The sequence below is a fragment of the Spermophilus citellus genome (genome assembly GCF_964194105.1).
Source record: "Spermophilus citellus genome assembly, chromosome: 12".
In the NCBI taxonomy this organism is placed as follows: Eukaryota; Metazoa; Chordata; class Mammalia; order Rodentia; family Sciuridae; genus Spermophilus; species Spermophilus citellus.
The window spans coordinates 7,161,466-7,181,823 of NC_138198.1; the positions used below are offsets into that span (position 1 = coordinate 7,161,466).

At 38.3% G+C, this 20,358-nt stretch overlaps 2 protein-coding genes across 9 annotated transcripts in view; one reads left to right on the top strand and one right to left on the bottom strand.

Annotated features, from left to right (window-relative positions):
- CENPP (centromere protein P) overlaps positions 1-20,358 on the top strand; it is a 231,925-nt gene that overhangs the window by 132,820 nt on the left and 78,747 nt on the right. The gene's annotated exons all lie outside the window — the stretch shown is intronic.
- Positions 12,744-20,358, bottom strand: part of ECM2 (extracellular matrix protein 2) — a 33,445-nt gene continuing 25,830 nt past the window's right edge. For all 7 annotated transcript variants that reach the window (XM_081263531.1, XM_081263530.1, XM_081263528.1 and 4 more), the window contains 4 exons: positions 19,567-19,724; positions 16,394-16,533; positions 14,816-15,142; positions 12,744-13,009 (listed from right to left, as the gene is read on the bottom strand). In XM_081263531.1, the coding sequence (XP_081119657.1) occupies positions 12,841-13,009; positions 14,816-15,142; positions 16,394-16,533; positions 19,567-19,724 (794 nt within the window). In that variant the 3' untranslated portion in view covers positions 12,744-12,840. The remainder of the gene's footprint in view (positions 13,010-14,815; positions 15,143-16,393; positions 16,534-19,566; positions 19,725-20,358) is intronic.

Consider the following 20,358-nt stretch of genomic DNA (forward strand, 5'->3'; position numbering starts at 1 on the left):
AGCTCAGGTGGTACTCGGAGCTCCCAGCACCTGAGGAAATGGCAGCCATCTTGTTTGAGTTAGAATGCTCATATTCTCATTTATTCAGTTATCTTTTAGTTGTGAATATATCTGTTAACTTGATGAATTGGGAACATCATGAAAGTTTGAACTGAATGGTATTAATTCTTGTGCCCAGGGCATCTAGCCTGGATTCCATCAGAGCACAGTCATGAACAGGAAGCTCTTGGGTAAAATTCAGTTTGTCCTGCATAATGTTTTGTTTTTAAACTTTTTATTGAAGTATATATACAATGAGATAAACATATCATAATGGTACATTTCAGTTCATTCTCACAAACTGATCCATCCTGATCAAGTGATCCCAGCATTTCTTCAATTCATCTTCATGCTCATCCTCCTCAAGGAACCCTGTTGCCAGGCATAGTGACACCTGTCTCTGATCCCAGTGGCTCAAGGGGGCTGAGGCAGGAGGATTGCAGATTCAAGACCAGCCTTGGCAATTTGGTGAAACCCTGTCTCAAAAAATTAAAAAAGGGGCTGGGGTTGGGGATCAGTGGTAGGGCACTCACCTAGCACATGTGAGGCCCTGGGTTCGATCCTCAGCACCACATAAAAATAAATAAAATAAAGATATTGTCCAACTACAACTAAAAAAAATATTAAAAAAAGAATAAAAATTAAAAAGGGCTGGGGGTGTAACTTGGAGATGAAGTTCCTCGGGTTCAATCACTAGTTCCACCAAAAAAAAAAAAAAAAAAAAAGCTCCTGGCTAACTTCAGCACCATAGGTTCTTTCCTGAACTTTATGTAAATGGAATCACAGAACCATACTCTGTGTTCTTGCATTTTTCATTCGTTTTGAGAGCCTTCCGTGTCACTATGGTTAGAAGTCATTCATTTATTTTCATTACTGCATAGTATTTTATCCCAGGAATATGCCACAAGTTATTCATATATTCTACTGAGCTAATTACCTATTAAAGAACTGCTATGAACACTCTTAATCTATCATTTACGGGTCATGTGTGTATTTTTATTAGGTGGGAATTGCTATACTTAAAAATTATAAGATTTCAACTTCTCTGGAGAAATCAAGTTTTGCCAATATGTGATTCCTATTTTTATATAGTAACAATTATCTGGAGCTCAGACTCCTCTGCTCAGGGGACATGTATTTTTACTTCTTCGCACACACTATGTCCACATCACCCACCCAAGTTCCCTCCCCTCACTCTTGAGAGATGGAGGCAGTTTCTGTAACGTGTTTCTACAGGTGTATTAGGGATGCTTTCTCTTCTTCCCACCATGAGCCTTAAGCTAGTCTTCCTCTGCTGTCTTGCTTTGATCTCAGATTAGAGGTTGCGGGGAAGAAATAGGCCTTGGAGTCTGGTGCTGGCAGGGGCTGGTAGGGGCTGGTATGCTTGGCTCATTCCTCTGCTTGCTCTGCAGATGGTGTGGTAGCCGGTGTGGTAGCCGTGTGGCCCAGGGTGCAGCCTTCCCTGTCATAGGGCTGTGCTGTGGAAAGCCATACTTCCCCTTTGCCAGATGTGGCGTAGCAGACAAGAACTGAGGATAAGCTGTTCCTGCCACCTTTTCCCAGGTCATTATTCCAAACACAGCAGTGTACCTCCTCTTCCCTAAGCATTGTGAGAGGAAGATCTCCTGTGTTTGGCTCCTCAGGAGGTCCTATGGAAGGGACCGCTTTTCTATACGTTTGATATTTTTTCCTCCTGTGGCTTTGGCCTAAATATTGAAGAACTAATTGTATGGCAATATTTTTAATTAGTACACAGTATTTTGATTATAGGTGCTGTGTATGACAGAAAACAAAAACCAAAGTCTTGAGTAATCTGCGTATTATATTGCAAACAAGAAGATAAATTGGAAAAGTAATAGCCTCTATACTGACACTTTATGAACAGAAATATTGATTGCTCTAAAAGGAACTTAAATGCAAATTTATTTTTTGACCCTATATATTATAACATGGTGAAGATAAAAATAAATTAATGCCAAGGTCACATATGATTTCTGAAACCCTGTCTACCCCTTCTCTGGTCTAGACATGAACAGGAGTGTTCACAATCCAAATACAAATCACAACAGGAAAGGACCTTAGAAATTGTGTCATGCAAATAAAAAATTTAATGGATAGGGCTGGGGTTGTGGCTCAGTGGTAGAGTGCTCACCTAAAATGCTTGATGCACTGAGTTCGATCCTCAGCACCACATAAATGTAAAATAAAGATGTTGTATCCACTTAAAACTAAAAAATAAATATTAAAAAAAATAATTGATGAGGCAGGTAGGTACTCTAGGAGCTGTGTGGTAGAGGTGAACTGTGAATGCACACAGTGCCTACCAGCCATTTGTGTTTTCTGATGTTTATTAGCCAGTATGTTGTGTGCCCTCACCTTCTCATGGAATTGGAATGGTTTGCATAATGTTTTCTTGTAATAATAGCTGCTGCAAGGAAGACCATCCATTCATCAAACAAATGGTTTGAGTATGGTGAAGGAACTTGCATACATCCTAATACTTCAATACTTCAGTAGGAATAACCTCAGAACAAGGACTTTTTTTTCCACAACCGTTTTCATAGAGTAGGATGAAAGTTTGAGGAAACTCACTATTGGATGAAGGCTGCAAGGAGGTGTTAACGTAGAAATGCCACTTTAAGAATGTTTGTAAATTTGCATAGCATAGGGTTTTGCACAAAAAAACTTCTGTGAAGAAATGGATGGTTAAGATTTCATGGGTTATTTTCATATTCAAGGGTCCCTTGTGGTATACTAGGCACTTGGGTTTATAATAAATTTACTTCATCCTGTAGATCATGAAGCATAGGCAATATTCAGCCTGTAGCTGTGTTTGGAGCATATGACATTTTTAAAAGCCAGGGAATTTTATACTAAAGTCCAAATGTATAGCATATCTTGAAAAATTCTAGCAGAACAAGCCCTGAAATCCTGTATGGCAGTAGTTCTCTGAGCATGTGGGAAGCATCTCCCTGGTTCTCTGCTTCCCTGAGCTTTCACGTACTCAAGTCTGCGAGGTGAAAGGGTAGAGCTCTCTCTTGTCATCTTACTTGAGGTGTCCAGTTATAAAAATCAATTATTGCCACAAAGTGTCATTTAGTGAGAATTTATTTGAGTTTATAAATGACAAAGGACTTCCACATTTTAATTTATTATATTGTATGGATGTCAGATATTTTTAAAGAATGTCTCAGAAGTCAATTTGCTTTGAGGAATTGGTATAAGTAATGGTTTAAATAAACTTTCCTGTCTTTGAACTGAGAGTACCTGAGAGTAGTAACCATATCTAGCTTCCAGATCTGTGTTTCTAAATACTCTTCCCCACTGGATGGAATTAGGGCTCCTTAGAGAAATGGCCAATAACAGGTCTATAAACCTTGATTACATCTTGAACCTCAATCATGATAGCATAGAACATTATTGGGACAAGTGAGATCTGAGCAGGTATTATATGCTAGATAATATTGAATCAGTGTAAAATTTCTTGGGTTTGATAATTTGAGAGAATTAATAATTTTCTCATGGTTGTTTGAGAAAAATATCCTTATTCTTAGGTGATTCATATTGGCGTATTGGAGTGAAGTATTAAGATTTCTGCAACATACATTCAAATAGTCTAGACTTGTCACTTGGTGATGGACGGGTGGATGAACGGTATAGTTACGCATACAAGTATACAAGTGGGTGGATGGATAGGTATGATTTAGATGCAAGTATGTAAAAGGATGGATAGGTGAACAAATGTATACAGAAGGAAAGAAAGATTAAATGAATTGACGGTATTATCGATGAATATAGGTGAAGGGTATTTAGATGTTCATTATATCTTCAAACTTTTCCGTAGCCATGAAAATATTACTGAACAAGTAGAATAAATGCTTAAAAAATAGAGAAAATAAGGCACTTTGCCTTAATTTTAATCCTTTGGTTTATCCTTACTCTGGTAAAATATTGTTTTAATTTGTGTGTGTGTGTGTCTGTGTATATGTGTGTGTCTGTGTGTGTATGTGTGTTGCTGGGGATTGAACCCAGGGCCTTGTGCATGCAAGGCAAGCATTCTACCAACTGAGCTATATACCCCTCCCACTCTGGTAAAATATTGTAAAATTTATTTTAAGTTAATTAAGGTATTAACTAGACAGGGATTCTTATGTTGGGTACAGGAATCCCTAGAGGACTCATGGAAAGATTTTATAAATCTTTTGGTACATGCAGAGTGTTTTCATGTGTATATTTTTTTGCAGAGAGAGTCCATCATAACTTTCATCATAGTCTCAAAAGGGCCCCATCCTTCAAATAGTTAAGAACTACTGCCCTAGAAGAGACTTACAATTTATAATGCAGTCTTTATTCTGAGTTTCACAATATTGGTTGAATTAGCCCTGAAACGGTTCCCATATAAATTTTGGTGATTGTGAATGTGATTCCAAGTTTATGCAAAATAAATCTTAAGCACAACCCATCTTACAAAATGATTTGCTTATATCAGCTGATAGTTTAATGTAAGTTTATTTGACCACAGAGATTCTGTTACTTAGAAACAAACCAGGACATTTTAATAACATGATGTATTTCTTTTCTTTTCCAAACTAATACAGCATTTAGTGTAGTCACGCGTTATTTTTAATACAATTCTGCTTTCCCTGGTGTGGAATTCACATTCTTCACATTTTATGCAAAGGAAAAAGTAACTAAGTTTTAACTATCAGTTTTCAAATAGAAAAGGAAATGTTACTTCGTAGAAGAAATAGTTGTGCTTTTGTTAAGTTAGAAACATTCACTCCTTTGCAAATAATAGCATGTGATGGACTGAATTCTGGCAGAGATTTTAAGTCCCTTATGTTTCTGTTTAAGTCAAAGCAAAGACATGTAACATGTGAAATCCTAATTTGAGATATGAAGAATCATAACTTGTATAATGCAGGACTGCAGTTTGTAGTAGATTTTTTTTTTCTCTGAAAATCTTTTACAAGTGCCTCTGGTTCTACTGAATGAGATTTAATTGGAGTGGATGGTCAGAGGGCCAGTAGTGAAACGGGAAAGGAACAAACTTGCCAGGAACCCCCTGCCCAAAGTCTGCTGCACAAACTTTGGGTTTATCAGTGCAGACTTGTGATGGAGGCTAGCAAGAGACACTTGGAGGTTCACTCAGGTTATTTCTCAATGAGCTTGTCCTGTAGGAATCCACCTACAGGACAAGCTTATTGATCAAATATTTTTCTTGTTTGACTGGCTATTTTAAATACTATCTAGTTTTTCTCCTTTTGGGATGTTATGGATAACCACCATGAATTATACTTACAGGTCAAACTTAATTTTCTTTGCTATGGTCAGGAATTTTTTTAAACCTATGATGAGAAATAGTTTAGATTCTGAATTCCAGCCTCCTTACCCACTGGGCTCTCTCAGCCTAGACATCCTGCTCAGGGATGTTTGACACTGGAGTTTGCTCTGTGCTGTGCCATGGACATGAGCATACTGTGACCCAGTAGGAAGGTGGTCATAAATGAATCTTGTAAATCTGGGGCCTTCTTCTCAGGAGAGCCGTGGTTTATTTAGCTGCTGGCATGGCCACAGGTTCCCTGTTGGAACATGCCCAGTTGTGAAGCCTGAGGTGTTTATGTTCTGACCCTGTACACAGCAGTATGCTGAGAACTCTGCTAATGTCCTAGGCTCCCTCCTTCATCTACTGTTTCACATGGATCTAAGAAACCGTAATTTTAAGTAATATCAGTCTAGGTGTGGTGGTGCATGGCTGCAGTCCCAGATACTTGGGAGACTGAGGTGGGAAGGATCACTTGAGCCCAGGAGTTTTAAGACCAGTCTGGGCAACATAGCTAGACCCTGTCTCAAAAATAAATAAATGAGTAAATAATGCTAAGAGGCCTGACAGCCTTGAACAAGTCACAGATCTCCCAGTGGGCCATTTTCCTGAGATCTGTCAATGTAGGCCATAACATTCATTTATATTTAATGTCTGCCTTTTACCCAGCACTTTTTCAGGAAATCATCTCATTAATTATCCCATCAGCTGTGAGACACTGATGTTTTCCCAATTCTGTGAACATGGACACTGATACCCAGACTAAGCCACTTGGCCAGGTCCATGGCTAATACTAATCCCAGTTCAGAACGGTAATACTTGTTTTTGCTTTTGTTTAACTAAAAGAGATGAATCTCTACACTTTACAGTCATCTAGAATTTAAGGGCCCCCAATGTTCATCTGGTATTAGGTTAGAGCTGGACAGAAACTTCTGGGGTTGGTATTTATAATATTTTTTAATTTTAGGTAGATCAAGGATCTTGGTTCAGTCATCTGTGAGTTTGTAAATACTTCTATGAGGAAAGTTTCTTTTTCTCTAATTAAGAGAGAGAGATGGAATTGATATCTTATAGGTTTTATCCCACTCTTGAGGTTTCACTTAAACAGCAGAATTTGAGTATTCTATTATGTCAGCGTCTTGGGAACATAGTAATTCATGGTATGTTTAAATGATGGCTTTGGAAGGACATAGTCAATGTTGCTATTATGCACAACAGCCAGATCAATTACTAAGTATTACCAGTTGTCGAAGCATGAGTTAATTGTTCAAAAACTGTAATCTGGCTGAGCGTGGTGTCACACGCCTGTAATCTCAGAGACATAGTAGACTGAGGCAAGAGGATTGCAAGTTTGAGGCCAACATTAGCAACTTAGTGAGACCCTCAGCAACTTAGCAAGACCCTGTCTCAAAATAAAAAATAAAAAGGACTGGGCATGTGGATCAGTGTAAAGTACCTCTGGGTTCATCCCCAGAATACAAAAAAGTACACTCTGCTTTCTCATGTCCATTTCAAGAAATATGAATAGGAGAAATTATTCATAATTAATTTTATGGCCCTGTATAAATCTTTTTCCATTTAGTTTCTCATTTTTCCTTTGAAAATCCTGAAGGTTTGCAAATTTATTTCTGTTTTGTTTAGGATTACTGTTAATATCAACTTTGGACAACTCATGAGTTGATCCAGTTCACCCTGGGGAACAGGGAGATGGAACTCTTGACCCAACAGCCATTTTAGCAAAGAATACAAGGGTCCAAAAAATGACTTTTTTCTTTTCTCCTAAGCTTTATGATCTTTTTGGAGAAGCAGCTATTTTACAACACCCACATATACAAAGAAATAATCAATATCTAACTAGTACTACTAGGTAATCAATACAGACCTAATTAATATGCACAGATCTGTCCCAGGTGGTGGAGCACTGAGGACTGATGGGCAAGTGCTTGTGGAAACTTTCTGAGGAGCTGGACTTTAGGCACAACTCTTCCATTGTCCAGTAGGAAGGGAGCCTGGTAGGGACTCTGGGAGATCAGAGGCTTAAATCATGAAGACTGCCATAAAGTTTGCTTCCCCCCACCCCAAATGAGTGTCACCTGCCCTTTTGTTCCCAGACCCCTCCAGGCATGTGTCCTAACCTGGCTTTGGGCTACATCCTGTGCCTTCCTGTCATTACCATCCTCCCCATCCTGTGGTGTAAACCCCACCATGACGCTCCAGCTTCAGTCACTGTTTTCTTACAAATGGCTCTTTTTCACAATTTCCCAACAGTAGCATAAGACTTGGTTCAGCTGTCCTGTCTGGTAACTTCTCTGTGTGTCCCCTTATTTGTTCAAACAGCTACTTATTTGAATTCCTTTTGGAGTCCTTCTTGTATCTGTGCTGTGTAGGTTCCCACTCACTCTGTTTCTGGCTTTTTTTTTTTTTTTTTTTTTGTATTGGAGACAGAACTCTGGGGCACTTTACACTGAGCTATTTTGAGACAGGGTCTCACTAAGTTGCTGAAACTGACCTTCAACCTGTGATTCCCCTGCCTCAGCCTCCCAAGTTGCTGCGTGTTCTAGATTTTTGCCGTGGTTGGTTATCTTTTTCCCTTTCTTACACCGCTGCTTTCATAGGAGCCTTCCCCCTTCAGGGTGTTTTGGTGGCATGCTACACTTCTGCCTGGATTTGGTAGACCTCCCCTTGCTACTCATTCCTGCTGCAGTGAGGCCAGCTTCCTGTTGATCAGTGAGCCCAGATCTAAGACATGCTTGAGTTATGCTCCTTCATCCCCTGCCCTCTATTGATACATCTCCTGTCTCTAAGCCTAGCTCAGACCTGTTGACCTTTTCTTCTCTGAACTGCATGTGTATATTGTAGGAGTTAGTGTTAATTATATCCCATGTTATATCACAGGCATCCTTTTTTATCCCTAAGTTTCTCAATTCAGTGAAAACATTTTTGCCTATAGCACTGTGCTTACAGAGTGTGCTGCCAGTAAATGTTTTTTTCTTTAGCCATGTTCTTAAATTTTGTGGCTTAAAATTTCATATACTTACCAAATCTAAAGTAATCTTAAAACAAGTATTGTCATATTTATTAACACTTCAAATGGATTCAAAGGTTTACAGAACATGTTATTAAAAAGTTACTAGAGGGGAGCCCAGGATATAGCTCAGTGGTACAGTGCTTGCCTGGCATACACAAGGCCCTGGGTTTGATCCCAGCACTGGGGGTTGGAGGGAGTTACTGGAATAACTATGCGTGAATGGGAATAATTTTCCTGCCCTGATAATAGGTGGGGGTACCTATGCTATGCTCATGCGATTTTTCAGTTCTATAATATTGTGGGCATTTTCCCCAAACTTAATAAAAGCACTCATCTTAACTAGTAATTAACTCTGATTTAATGAGAAAGACCTCTAAGATGTATATGGTGCCATCTGACAATACCAGCCCAAGGAGAGGTGGTTTTGACTATCTTTCACCTCTGTGTTGGTAGTGCTTTCTAAGTAAGCATCAGCTACCATGACTGGGATACTTCGCAGGGCAGCGCTCTAGGTTCCCCAGACTTTTTGACCAAACACTCAGGGAGACAGCATGGTCCAATAGGAAGGGAGCATGCTTCAGAGTCAGAAAATGAAGGTCGAGTCCAGATTTGATCACATACTCCCCTGTCACTGTCTTTTGTTACCTGTACATTCTGAGTCCAATGTTGTCACCTGTCTGCTTCACAGTAGGTCTGTGAGCTCTGTGGCATTGTGCCTCTCCCTTCAGAAGGAGCACTCAGGACTTATGGGCAACAAGCTGCTCAGGGCTAACTCTGCTCCCCTGTGCTTGTTCAAGTTCCAAAGGAACAACAGGCAGCCCCTGCCTAAGACCAGGGCTCTCTAGTCTGGTTGTCTGGGAGTGTAGGTAGAGCTGGGGAAAGGGGAAGGAAGATGGCTATATGCTTGGTAGATTGTAAAAGCTGGTATGTCATTTAGATAGTACCTAGTCCATTGATTTTTTAAGAAGAAAAAAAGGGTGAGGGGGAGCGCACCCTTTCTGATGAGAGCAAAACTGCCTAATTTGGAAGACATGTACTTACTTCCTTGTCAGAAACACAGAGCCCCAAGTGTGCTAAACATTGATCTGTTCCAAATATGTTATTTTTATAACTGAATCAAATGAATCCCAGAGTGGTAAAATGACTGCATAATTTGTCACTGAAGAATATACATGGGCTTCCAGGTTTCCTGGTTCCTGATATAATTATTTCTTCATGATACCTGGCTATATATGTCCTGTACTATAGCATACCTTATTGCTTTCAAAAGTATTCATATATATAATGAGTCACACCTCAAAATTTAAAATACAGCCAGACTGGCGCACACCTGTAATCACAGTAGCTTGGGTGGCTGAGGCAGGAGGATTGCAAGTTTGATCAAAGCCAGCCTCAGCAAAAGCAAGACACTAAGCAACTCAGTGAGATCCTGTCTCTAAGTAAAATACAAAAATAGGGCTGGGGATGTGGCTTAGTGGTCGAGTGCCCCAAGTTCAATCCCCAGTACCTCAAATTAATTTTTAAAAATACAATTAGCATCCTTTGTATATATATATATATATGAAGATTATATTTTTAGACCATGGCTAGGCCAGGACTTCCTTGGTGTACATATGTATTAGTAGTTACAGTACATTTATGAGGCCAAATCAAACATTGTTTGTTATCTTATATCATGGAGAATGTTTGCTATAAGAACATTTATCACTGTTTTTTATTGGGCTTAAAACATTTCATTCAGAACATGATGAAATTTCAAGACTGAACAAGTTCCATGTTGGATATGTTTTTAAAACTATAAAAACAGTTGAAAAACATGAATCTTCCAACTGAAGAGCAAAGTTCCAATCAGGTATTCTAATTTTAGGCTCTTACTAGGAATTCTGTTACCTTTGTAAGGCTGGGAAGAGATGTGCCTGCTCCTCAGATATCAGCCTTGCCTGTTGTCTCTGTAGGCCATTGGGTATGGCCACATCCTCCCTGGGAATCTCCAGGCCCAGGCAGAGAAGGCCTAGCCTAGTGTCCTATATGCATTGCCTCCTGAATGACTGACTCATCATTTTCCTGGTTTCTTGATTTCTTGCTTATTGCCCTAGCAGAGAGGAGAGACCTTTGTTCTGTCACGCGCTAGAGAACAGCATCTGAAATGCTGCTGAATGAGGTCGGAATAAGAAATGAATGGAGGAATGGCTGGTAATCTCTCTGTGTCAATTCAGTTGACTTACCTTATTCAGTTTGAGGCCCTTTTATGGCTTAGATGTCCTTCAGCCACTTATGTCAATGTGTTTATAGTCAAGCAGAAAATATTGCACAAATATTCTTATTGAATGGATATGTAAGCTTATCTTCTATCTTAAATTATGTTCAGCCAGTTTAAATTAGTGATGCTCCTATATTCCTAAACTGATTATGAATCCAAGCTTTTTGTTTCCAGAAGATTCTACCTGCAGTCTTTTACCCTTGAGCCTAATAGTTATATTCATATATTATTCTATTCATGTTAAAATCTCAGAATCCTAGATATCAAAGAAAGATGCTTAGAAACAAAAGTTTAGAAATAACATTAACTCAGATGCCTTGAAAGTTAACCATGAGGGAGGAGTAGGGAGGATAGGAAGGGCAGCAGAATAGAATAGACAACATGATTGATGTGTGTACATTCCACGTATGTATTATATATCAAAATGCATTCTACTGTCATGTATGACTAAAAAAAAATAAAAAATAAAAAAAAGAAAGTTAACCATGAAATTGCCAAACTGGTTGAATATGCTGGTTACTTTCAGGTTTGCATGAAATATTGATGATAATAACTACAGTCAGTTTTCCAAAATGCTTTACATTTTTCTTTGGTTCTCATAATAGCCCTGTGAAGTCATGATGGAGGTTCCTGGGGTGATGGGAAAACTATTAAAAGATTAAACCAGTGCAGTGTTACATGTTTATAATCCCAGCTACTTGGGAGGCAAAGGCAGGAGGTTTTGCAAGTTCAAGGCCAGCCTGGGCAACTTAGATCTTATCTTAAAATATGAAAAATAAAGTGGGCTGGGATGTAGCTCAGTGGTAAAGCAACTCTGAGTTCAATCCCTCAAACTAACAAAAAGAGAGAGAGAGATTAAATAACAAAGAGAGGAAGAAAGAGATTAAATAACTGAAATCTTAAAAATTAGAGGAAGCTGCTCAAGGTGGGGCCAAGTCTAAAATTTAAGTTTTGAGTCTGGTGTCTGGCTTCGAGACACAACACTGAGAGAGTAACAATAGAAGTGAAGTTAACATAGTTTCTGTGTTATTTTAGCAATGCAAAGATAAAAGGTCATTGTGGAATGAAAACTTTAATATGTGGTTTGGGTAGGGTATGGTAAATGAAAACACTACTTAAGTTGGGTTTAGTTGAACTGAATAAAGGATACATTTCAGTAGATTAGAGCAAAAGTGATAGGTGCTAACTTTGATTAGTGGAGCAAAGGTTTTCGAAAGTACATGTGGGTTGGGGTTGTGGCTCAGTGATAGAGTGCTCGCCTAGCATGCACAAGGCACCGAGCTCAATCCTCAGCACAACATAAATGTAAAATAAAGATATTGTATCCACCTAAAGCTTAAGAATAAATATTTTAAAAAAGAAAGTACATGTATTAGATTCACATTTAATAAGAGTATAGTCAAAAATAATTTATATTTTTAACAAACTCTACTGCTTTCCATAATCTTTTGATCTTGAGTGAAGAATAATGAAGATGATCTGAAAGTACTATTTTTTTTATCTTTAAAAAATAAATTTAGACTTACAAAACTTTCAGAGATAGTATAGAGTTCATATGTACCCTTCAACTAGCTTTCCTTAATGCTAACTATGTACATAACCACAGTGCAGTTATCTAAACCAGGAAGTTACCATTACAATAGTGTTTTAAATTCACACATATAATTAATAGAAGAACTAAAGCTAACCCAATAGTGAGATATATTTTTACCAGTAATTATAGCGCGGGATCTTACAGAAATTAACAAATCATTATTTTAACAGAATAATAATTCATAAATTCTGTTTTTTCTTTTTTCCTGGGAGTGTGTTTCTTGGTCTTAAATCATAACATGCATAATTTTTAAAGGGACTTGAGGAGTTCTCAGCTAACAGCAGGAGTCAGATCAACCATTGTTGGATCCTTATTTGTTCCAGACTATCCTGGTCTAGCTAGGCATATATAACGTTATATTTTAGTGAGGTGGCTTTTTTCTAGAGGTGGGAAACGGAGGGTTTTCACCTTCCATAAAGCTAGAAGACTACACCCTTTGCATTATGTCTATTTCGTTGTTCATCTGTGGATTGGCAAATCAGTTGACAACATAATGATATTGAGTATAACATGAGGATTATATTTCTTATTAATGATAAATGCTACTACAACAAATACATGAGTAAAATTTATAAATGTCACAAGAAATCTTGGAATTACTTAATGTTTTGTGGTTTGAGAACAACACTTGAATATGATCTTATGCATGAAAATGCGTAGGGTGATATTTCTCTAACTTTAATATAGTTGTTTTCAAGATGAAGATGTTCCAGAGTTGAGTCACTGTCCTCTTCAACGTTGCAAATTTGTTCTGGAAGAATATTCCTAAGGAAAAATAGATGTGCAAATCATAAATGGTCCAAGTAATAATCTGCCTTCATGATTTAGGAGTTGAAGTTTTACATTTGTTTAAAAAAATGCTTTTGTTCTTAAAATAAAGTTGGATCCTTTTCTCATATCATAAACCAAAATGTATTCCAACTATATTAAAGATTGAAATGTGAAAAATGAAGCTATAAATACATTTGAATGGAGCATGATAACACCCTGCAAGTGGGGGAAATCTTCCTATCTGTGATTTGAAAACCAGAAGCACTGTGTTAAGATTTGAAGTGCTTAGTCTCCCCAAGGATTCATTTCCTGGAGGATTGGTCTCCTGGGTAGCAATTTGAAAAGCTGGTAGGATCATTGCCCTTGCAAGGAATTAATGCAGCTCTTTTGAGGGGCATTAATTACCATATAATTGGGTTTTAAAAAGTCCTAGACTGGGCTGAGGTTGTGGCTCAGTGGCACAGTGCTTGCCTTGCATGTGTGAGGCACTGGGTTCCATTCTCAGCACCACATATAAATAAATAAATAAAGGTCCGTCAACAACTAAAAAAAAAAAAGTCTAAGACTGGCCCTTCTCCAGTCTCCGGCTTACCATATGGACCTCATGCATGTGTTCATTCTCCAGGGAAAGAGGGCATCTCAAAACAAAATATTAAAGTAGAATACCATAGGCATTAACTTATTCTGACTGGCATTGTAAAGGAAAGAATTGAGTGTTTGTCCATCCTTTCAGAGTAGCAAAACAGCCCTAGTTGATGAGCAAAATTTCTTTAGAGAGGGATTCCAGCTAATAAGCATGGAAAGAATGGTAAAAATAGAAATTCATAGTTTCATTACCTCTAATGAAATAATAGATTCAAGCAATAACCTTCTCTGAATGAAACCATTGGTTCAATGATGAGAAGAAAGTTTGTGCTAAGAGTCCCCAGGCTGTGACCACATAAATCCACTGATAAATTTTAGAATCACTAACAGTGAGACAAATACATTATGTCTCCTGATACATAACCTCTAAAATCATTTGGCCCCCAAAGTTTGAAGCTGAATTTTAACAAAGCCTTCCTCATCCGCCACTTCCTCCAGTACTTCTAAAAATTCTTAAACCTTTCTTTTACTTTGTTTTTTAGGCATTTAGTTTGGAATTTTAGAAATAGGGAAGGGGAAAGGGGCATAATTCTGAGAGAGCTTAAGTTTCCCTCTTCCTCATTGCCAATGGTAAAGATCACATTCACAAAATGTCCAGCTTAATTCTTAAGTTAGTTGTGCTATCTAGGGACAGGTAATTTCTGAAAATATGCAAAAAAAAAATATATCCCTAAAAGCGAACAAAATTGTCTCAATAAATTCATTCAGAATTTTTCCTTCAGAAAAAAACTTTTTGCCTTCAGAAAAATCTAGATAGAATGTATTTTAATTTTAGCATATATTTGTTTGTGCTGTGCAGATAAGTTTCTTTCAAATTTCATATGTAGTAGCATAGTCTGTTTATTACTTCACAACCTTATTTGAACCTGTCCTCAATGTTCTGAAGTATTGTGTAATAATATTCAGTAATACTATAAAAATTTGCAAACATGGAAAAAAAGAAAAAAACATAATGAATTCTTATGTACCTATCACCTTGCTTCAAGAGTTATTAGCATTGCCAATTTTTTTTAACCCAACCCCATTTAATCCATCCCATCCACCCCTTTTTTTCTTTTTTTAGGTAAATCCCAAAGTTCATGTCATGGCTGTTTAATGATATAAATATTTTGTCAACCACAATTTTAATTGATACTTGAAAAGGCCAAAATTTACCGAATCTTATTGTTGTTCAGTCTCAGAAAATGTAGTGCTTTCATCTCTTGCACCCCAGGTGGTATAGATTTTAAGTCATTGTGATCCAGAAATAACTCTCTCAGAGAATGATATGCCCCATAGAATGAGACTCGGTCCAAACCATCATCATTGAGTCTGTTAAATGACAGGTACAAGTATTCCAGGCCTGGTTCCATGTGACCAAACACATAGCCAGGTATCCGTTCAATCTGGTTCCCAATGAGCACGAGGTGCAGCAGAGACTTGGGCAGGTAGGAAGGCACGTGGTAGAGCTTGTTGTAGGACAGGTCGATGGATTCTAGGTTTCTGTGGCAAAGAAAAAGGGAACAGGGTAGGAAATGTCAGAGTAGTGACTAGCAACTCTGAATTTTGATAGGGCCAAATGTGATGCTAGCTGTTTTCTTATAAACACCAGTCTGCAGTGATGATCCTAAACATAACTGTGTGCTGGTATGGGTCCGTCTGTTTGCAAGGCTCATCTTCTTCCCATCACCCACACTGCCTTCTAGCTACAGATTTGCCTCCCTAGGGCATACCAGAAATTCACATCTTTGGGTTAATGGGGAGGCCCAAAGATGTCCCTGAAATATTTCTAAGGTTGAACTGAATCAGAAATGAAATCCAGGCCTGGGATTTTGGCTCAGAGGAAGAGCACTTGCCTCACATGCACTGGGTTTGATCCTCAGCGCCACATAAAAATAAAATAAAGATATTGTATCCACCTATAACTAAAAAATAAATATTAAAAAAAGAAATTAATTAGAAAAAAGAGAGAGAGATGAAATCCAGGAGCCCTGGGCAAGAAAGTTTTTTGCTTGGGTTTTTTGTTTGTTTTTTACTTATTTTGTATTTCTCCCCACATTTTCATTTCACATTTGATTTGATGATGTGCCACATCTAGAACTTGGGATAAGACTGAGGAATCTAGAAGTTGTTACTCGTTAGAGCACCTGGGGAATGTGTTGAATTCCTGGCTTGTTCCAGGAGCCTCCCCTGAGTCTTCTGGGGTTTCTACCCATCTCTTTTCACTTAAGGAAGACTCCTCTACACACAGGGGCCTCAGGTACCCTCCAATTACCAGCAAAGGCCTCTTTTCATTTCTTTCCATTCCACCTCTGAACAACCTTTGTTTCAGAGGCTGTGCTACTTGTGGTACATTGTTCCAGGACATACCCAGCCTGTCCAGATCATCTGTGACATGCTGCCAAGGCTCACCCCAGCTGCCTCCTACTTACTTCACTGAGGGCTGCAGTGAGCCTGCTGATTCCTGTCCAGGAAGATGGATTCTACTCTCTGCTTCCATTGTTAGGCCAAAGAAAGAGAAAGTTTGGATAAAAGAAGGCAGTGAGGTACAGGAGGACCTCCTGACAACCTGTGTGGAAGGCAGAGCTAGGGTGGCATTTGTGTGCTAGCAGCTCAGCATTTGGCATGCAATAGGGTGTCCAGTAGGCAGTAGTGATCCTAATACTAGTCATGTCATGAACAACTCTACAGAGTAATCAAACCTGGGGTGGGGTGAGAGCTCACTAAGAAAGTGAAGAGGTAGAATATACTTACTCTTGATTGATCCAGGCTAAAGGAGCAATCCTATTTTCTTCTATGTTATTATAACGTAGTACAATCACATTAATCTTTCTGGTTTGATTAAAACAAATTTCAGTTATCTCTTCAATTTGGTTATTTTCCAAGTATAATTCCTATAATTAAGAGAAAAGACTTATTTTTCTTTCATTTGTGTTAGTTGATAAATATTTTCACTTTCAGAGACTAAAATTCTAATGAAGAGTTCTTATTTAGTGTTATCTAGAGTTTTATTGCTCTTTCAAGTGAGTTCATACTTATAAGTTGTCATATTTTATAACTAGTAAAATAAAAAGTACTGTCTATCCTGATTATGGAATTAAATGAATTTCATTTAATTTTTTAGCCATAATATGTTATAAAATATAGCATGCCACATTCTTTTATAAAACTTTCTAGTATGAAGTATGTTATGTCAAGAGCTTTGTAATGTTGTGAACAACCAATAAATAAATAAATAAATAAATAAATAAATAAATAAAACTTTCTAATTTATAAAACTGATTCACAATATCTTATTTATACTTCAAAACTCTAGAAAGTAGGTGAAATTATTTATCTCCACTCACTAGTTAGGAACTTGAGCCTAGAGAGACAGCAATGCTTGCCCAAGGTCCAGAGCTGGTGCCCAAGAGGGGCTCGTCCTCCAGAACAGCTTCCCACGACCCCATGTGGTAATCAATTTTTTTAGGCTCATGTTTTTAGACTTATTTGAATTTAATTTAATTAAAAGTTAATTTTAATTAGTTAAGAGCCTTAATTTAGAACCAGCCGAGTTTGCTAGAGTTTGTTAGAACTATTAGTTGGATAGAGTTTAGATAAATTTTTTTCTTTTCTTTTCTTTTTTTTTTTTTTTTTTTTGTGTGTGTGTGTGTGTGGTGCTGGGAATTGAACCCATGGCCTTGTGCATATCCTCAGACCCCAGTTAGTAAATTTTTAATAGCTTTAGCTGTCTTCAAGATAAATTAGTTGGCATTGAAGGAATTTTTAGCTAAAAGATATGAATTGTAAAATTCTTATTTTCAACAGAATTCAGAAGAATTGGCATTACGTATTCATTGTAACTTTTCATCATGGTAACTTTTCTGTTGTCATTTAGTTCAGGTATTATTAAAGTAACTTGCAGCTTTTCACTTTTACCTTCATATGTATTAAGAGTGAACTAGATCATTGGTCCCCAAATTTGTCTGTACATTAGGATCACCTCATGAGCTTTTTAAAGTTTACAATTCAGGGTTGAGATTGTAGTTCAGTGGTAGAGCACTTGCCTTGCATATGTGAGGCACTGGTTTGGTCCTCAGCACCACATAAAAATAAATAAATAAAGATATTGTGTCTATCTACAACTAAAAAAATATTTTTAAAAAGTTTACATTCTGGGCTGGGGATGTGGCTCAAGCGGTAGCGCGCTCGCCTGGTGTGCGTGCGGCCCGGGTTCGATCCTCAGCACCACATACCAACAAAGATGTTGTGTCCGCCGAGAACTAAAAAATAAATATTAAAAAAAATTCTCTCTCTCTCTCTCTCTCTCTCTCTCTCTCTCTCTCTCTCTCTCTCTCCTCTCTCACTGTCTCTTTAAAAAAAAAAAATTTACATTCTAACCTAAATATACCTCAGTCAGGAACTAAGTCATGGCATACCCATTCCTGTGCTGACAACTGCAGCTATAGGAAAGAATGATGTGAGACCGACTTCAGGGGTGGAATTGGGGGAGGCTGGCATGCAGCAGTGACTTAGGAAGGATTTATGGTGTTTGCTTTGCACTTGTATGCTTGCATGCCCAGCGCTCCCAGGTAGGTCTCTTTGGAGAGAGAAGCCAGAAAGAGATCAGGTATGGGAATGGGCACATTGTTCTTACATATCATCCAAGTTGTATGTGTTTTACCAATTGCATGGATTATCTATATAAAATTTTGATACTTAAGAAAATTCTATCAGGGTGTGTTGGCACCTGCTTATAATCTCAATTAATTTGGGAGGCTAAAGTTGGAGGGTCCCAAGTTTGAGTCCAGCCTTGGCAACTTAATGAGACCCTGTCTCAAAATTTTTAAAAGTACCAGAGTGAGTTCAGAGGTAGAGTACTTGCTTAGCAAGTGCAAGACCCTGGATTCAATCCCCAGTAGTCCTTTCAAAGAAAAAAAAATCTAAATTTCTACCCTGTTCTGTAAAGGATCTGACTTAGGATGTCTGAAATAGGTCCAGGAGTCTATACATCTTGAGAACCCAGGTAATTCTGATGTAAAGCCAAGTGTCGGTAAATTCCAGTGTTACGTAACTACTAATTTCCAAACATCTCTAGTTTGGAAATATGAGAAAGAGGGAAGGAGGTAGCCATGAAGTGACAATAGATGACCTTTTTCTGGCTCACTAGAGCCACTGCCAGGGTGAGCTCTATCCTGGGTTCTGATGGAATGATCATACAGTGTGGTAGAAACGAAGCTCAGATAGGGAACCTGACTTCTGGCTGGGTCTGTCAGTGTTTACAGACACTCTGGGTCCCAGTGTTCCTAATGTAAGAAATGAGGAGTGTTGACACTAACTGGCCATAGATGACCTAAGCCGCCCCCCCCCCCACACACACACACACACACACAACACCAGCAGCAAGGAAACTGCACCTCTGGAAACTGCTGGGGAGGTGCTGCAGGGGTGAAATGAGGATGGGGCTCTGGGCCTGGAGATGGTCACAAGACCGTTTTGATAGGGATCCATCAAAATTTTTAAGCTATAGAGTTGCTGGAATGATCAAAGCCTTTGTGGTTGCTATTCAGTCTGAGTATCTGTGATTCTATCTGCTGCTTGTGAGTGGAGACAGGAGGTCTATGAGTTTTGAGCTTCATCTGTGTTGAAATTCATGGTTCTGGTTTGGGATAGTTTAAGCTGTTTTGGGACTCAGAGTACCTTTTGGAAGTTGGGGTTTCTATTCATATTCTCAGTTCCCCTTCCTCATTCCCTCCAAGAGCTGTCAGCAGCATCATTTTTCACTTTTTTCAGGACATAGAAGCTCAGGTTATAGTGAATTCTGTATACAGCACCAAAACTCTACTGAGTTTAATGGATATCACCATAGTCTTTTAAGATTTATTGTTTGTTGTATATTGTATTTAAAGTATAATACATTTAAAACATTAGAAGAAGAATAGTGGTACCTCAATAGAAGCAGGAAGACCCTGTGGTATAATTCTAAATTTATTTTTTCCCAGACGCAGATAAGATAGGCTCTTCAAAGATTTAAAAGCTAAAGGATCGACATTGATTTCACTGAGATTGTTTCCTTCCAATTCTAAGGTGACCAGTTGATTTAAGTCTACAAAAAAATAAAGTTATCAGGATATTACAATAATTTTTAAAACCATGCAGTTTGGTCTAGAATTATAAGCTCAGGAGAGTGCTTGTCTAGCCTGCATAAGGCCCTGGGTTCCATCTCTAACACCACCCCCCCCAAAAAAAAGGAAAAAGAAATACCAGTATTATAGTATGCATGTGAAAATTTTAGTTTATTCAGAGTGTGTAGTTTCTTTATCTTTGCCCCCCGCCCCGCCTTTCCAAAGTACTTCACATATCTCAAATGCACCATTCAAGCAGGGCAAAAGGCATGGTCCAGAAAAGAAATGACTCTAGTGCTATACATTACAAATATGTATAAGGAACAGAAGCAAAAGGGGGTAGGAGGAGGAAGAAGGCAGGGAGAGGGTCAGAGTCATCTACAGAGGCTGCACTGATCAAGCAGGAATTTGAAATTCAGATGGGCAAGGAGTAGAAAGTCATGTAAGATCATTGGAAGCATTTGCAGAGACATGTAGGTATGAATTGGCAGCATGATAGTAAAGGGTTGATGAGGGATTCCTTTTTCCAGGAAAAAGAAAGCAACCTTCTTTCCCTGGAAAACCCTCAAAATCTCTGAGCAAGGGAGTTAGAAATAAAGCAGAGCAGTGAATTCC